At 34.2% G+C, this 2,929-nt stretch overlaps 1 protein-coding gene across 1 annotated transcript in view; it reads right to left on the bottom strand.

Annotated features, from left to right (window-relative positions):
• LOC106883560 (ephrin type-A receptor 4-B) overlaps positions 1-2,929 on the bottom strand; it is a 136,992-nt gene that overhangs the window by 42,815 nt on the left and 91,248 nt on the right. The window contains exons 4-5 of the mRNA XM_014934611.2: positions 2,418-2,460; positions 1,698-2,020 (exon numbers count right to left, since the gene is read on the bottom strand). Coding sequence (XP_014790097.2) covers positions 1,698-2,020; positions 2,418-2,460 — 366 coding nt within the window. The remainder of the gene's footprint in view (positions 1-1,697; positions 2,021-2,417; positions 2,461-2,929) is intronic.

Raw genomic sequence — 2,929 nt, 5'->3', positions numbered from 1 at the left:
GAGTTTTCTGTACTTTGGTTATTATTATTATTTTGTCTACGTTTTGTTTGCAATGTCCTGTACCAAGATATGCACCTATATATACAGGTAGATGTAGGTATGCACATACTTGTACGTATATATGCATATACATATATATATATACATACATATATATATATACATATATACGTATATATATATACATATATATACTTATATATACATACATATACATACACACACACACACACACACACACACACACACACACACACACACGCACATATATATATATATATATATATATATATATATACATATACATACGGGTCGCCAGTCTGTCGAAGGGACATTCATTTTTGCCAACGGATTGGATTGGCGCAATGTGAATATGAAACGTTTTACTCAAGAACACAAGACATTGTCTGGTTCAGGAAGCGAAACTACAATCTAATGACCGTGTGTCCAACATCCCTAAGCACTAAGGAACGCGCCGCCATTGTTTATGCTTGAAAATATTTCACGTTCTTCTTTTTCTTTTGGATCGCATAGAAAAACAAACATAAAGATTTTAAAATTATTTTCTCGTCCAGATAAAACAACAACAGCAAAAAATAAGCCAGGTGATTCATCTAATGGGGGAAACTAGTGATTATTATCGTGTTATCTTAGATCTTTGCCTCCACCAACTACCGAATTAAACTAAAGCATTTTCAAACAACCCCTTGATAATACATATCCTGCCCCCTCCCTGCAGAAATAACTTCATTAAAGTAATTTAATTTACTTATTTTACATGAAACCATTAACATATGGATTTCAACGTGTGTGTATGTGAGAGAGAAACAGAGAGAGAGAGTGAGAGAGAGAGTGAGAGAGGGTGACAGTGTGCGTGAGAGAGAGGAAGAGGGGATCGCACGAAATGGCCCAAACTTTGGAATTCATGCACTTAATTTTCTGAGGTAACGTCCTTGAGGGCAATTTAAAACATGGTATCACGTTATATGCCATTTTATTCTATAGAACCATAAAGAGTCTGCTATGATAAGCTATAATACTTCACGCCATAATACTCGGATGTAAGACAGCATAGATGAAAACAGTAGCAAAAATCATTTGAGCTTCCATAATATTTTCATTACAAGTTTGAAATTAAAACTGAACAAAGTGTCGTGTATTTATTTCTTTATTGCCCACACGAGGGCTAAACACATAGAGGGGATAAACAAGGACAGGCAAAGGAATTAAGCCGATTACATCGACCCCAGTGCGTAACTAGTACTTATTTAATCGACCCCGAAAAGATGAAAGGCCAAAGTTGACCTCGGCGGAATTTTTGTAATAATATTTTAAATTTTAGAAAGACTGCATTTCTAAATCTCTTAGAGAGAATTATACAGTAGCAGCACGATAAAGTGGTGCTTTGTTGCCAACTTAATGTGGCAGTCCCAGGAAAGGGAAGAATGCTACTGCTATTTACCTCCAAGAAACACCGTTTCTAGTTGGTTACATGACACAAGGGTTCTGTGTCCTTACGTTTTCAAACAAGGGAGATAAGCACCTCCACGCAACAAAGCTAGCGTCCAGAGACTGGTTTCAGGTTTGTTGATCTTCATCAGTCTGGAGTAGTTTGGCCTTGCTAACTGTCGGTGCTAAATCGCTGTTGAAAACTTATATAGAATTTCAAGTGAAATAAATTTACTGGTTTACAAAATTAAAAGTATTGCATTTCTAAATCTCTCAGAGAGAGTGTTATACAGTAGCAGTACGGTGCTAAATCGCTGTTGAAAACTTATAGAATTAATCAAAAGAAAGCTTATTATTAACATTAAAAGAATCCTTACCTGCTGAAATATTTTCCATCCAGTCTGCTGATGTCGTTTCCGACTAAGTAAGATATAAACTAAGTGACTAAAAGTATCCGGTGCTTGTCCACTAATTTTCTTTGGTTTTTTCCATTTTATTAGTACATTTCTACCATAATCCTTCACGTTAGGTAGTTCCAAGAATCGTCCCGTTCGCTTTCGATTACTTTCTTCTATTCAAAATAAGTAAATAAAAATAAATAAAATTCTAATAAAGATTGACGTCATAAAAATTTATAAACTTCGAGAAAACGTGAAATAATTCTTTTTGGAACAGTGGATCTTGAAGCGGATAGAACTATAAATAACAGTGTGCAAATATTGGGTAAAAAAAAAACACTTTGGATGGGAAAAGTCGAAGTTTATCGTGGGACATATTTACAGAAGATGAGAAAATGTGGGTTCGTATCCCATTCGCAACCTTCAATTTTTTACTCTCAAAAGAGATTTTTAATCTAATATTTACACGATAATTTTTATATAGCTTTATCTGCTTCGAGATTCACCGTTCTAAAAAGTGGTTTCTAAGATTACAGTTAGCTAGTCAAACGAATAAAAGATCAGACTTACTGGAATCAGCTTTGAAATTGCAGACCATCTTACATCCGAGTTCCTGTAAATACAACAATTGTAGTTGAATACGAAACAGAGGAAGGACTGTAGTGTGGAACATATAACAATAGTGGTCAATTAGGTCAACTACATGGTAGACAGTGGTCTGTGATGTGAAGGAAATCTACATTCTATATTTAAGAGATAAGGAATTATGTACACTATTTACATTATTTACATTTGACGGATATTTGTCCTCATCTTGTTTGTTGTTAACACAACGTTTCGGCTGATATACCCTCCAGCCTTCATCAGATGTCTTGGGGAAATTTCGAAGCTGGGTTCTCATTCCTAAAGTATTTTTCGATGTTGTTTTTGTTGTTGTTGTTGTTGTTATTATTATTATTATTATTATTATTATTATTATTATTATTATTATTATTATTATTATTTGTTTCAACAGATTTAAGCAGTGAAAATATAGTTATTGCCCTTTACTGCGAACACCTTTATAAATAGCCAAACCGGCA

The sequence above is a fragment of the Octopus bimaculoides genome, chromosome 9 (assembly GCF_001194135.2).
Source record: "Octopus bimaculoides isolate UCB-OBI-ISO-001 chromosome 9, ASM119413v2, whole genome shotgun sequence".
Taxonomy (NCBI): Eukaryota; Metazoa; Mollusca; class Cephalopoda; order Octopoda; family Octopodidae; genus Octopus; species Octopus bimaculoides.
Note: the sequence above shows the minus strand (reverse complement) of the source record. Positions and strands in the feature narration are given on the sequence as shown.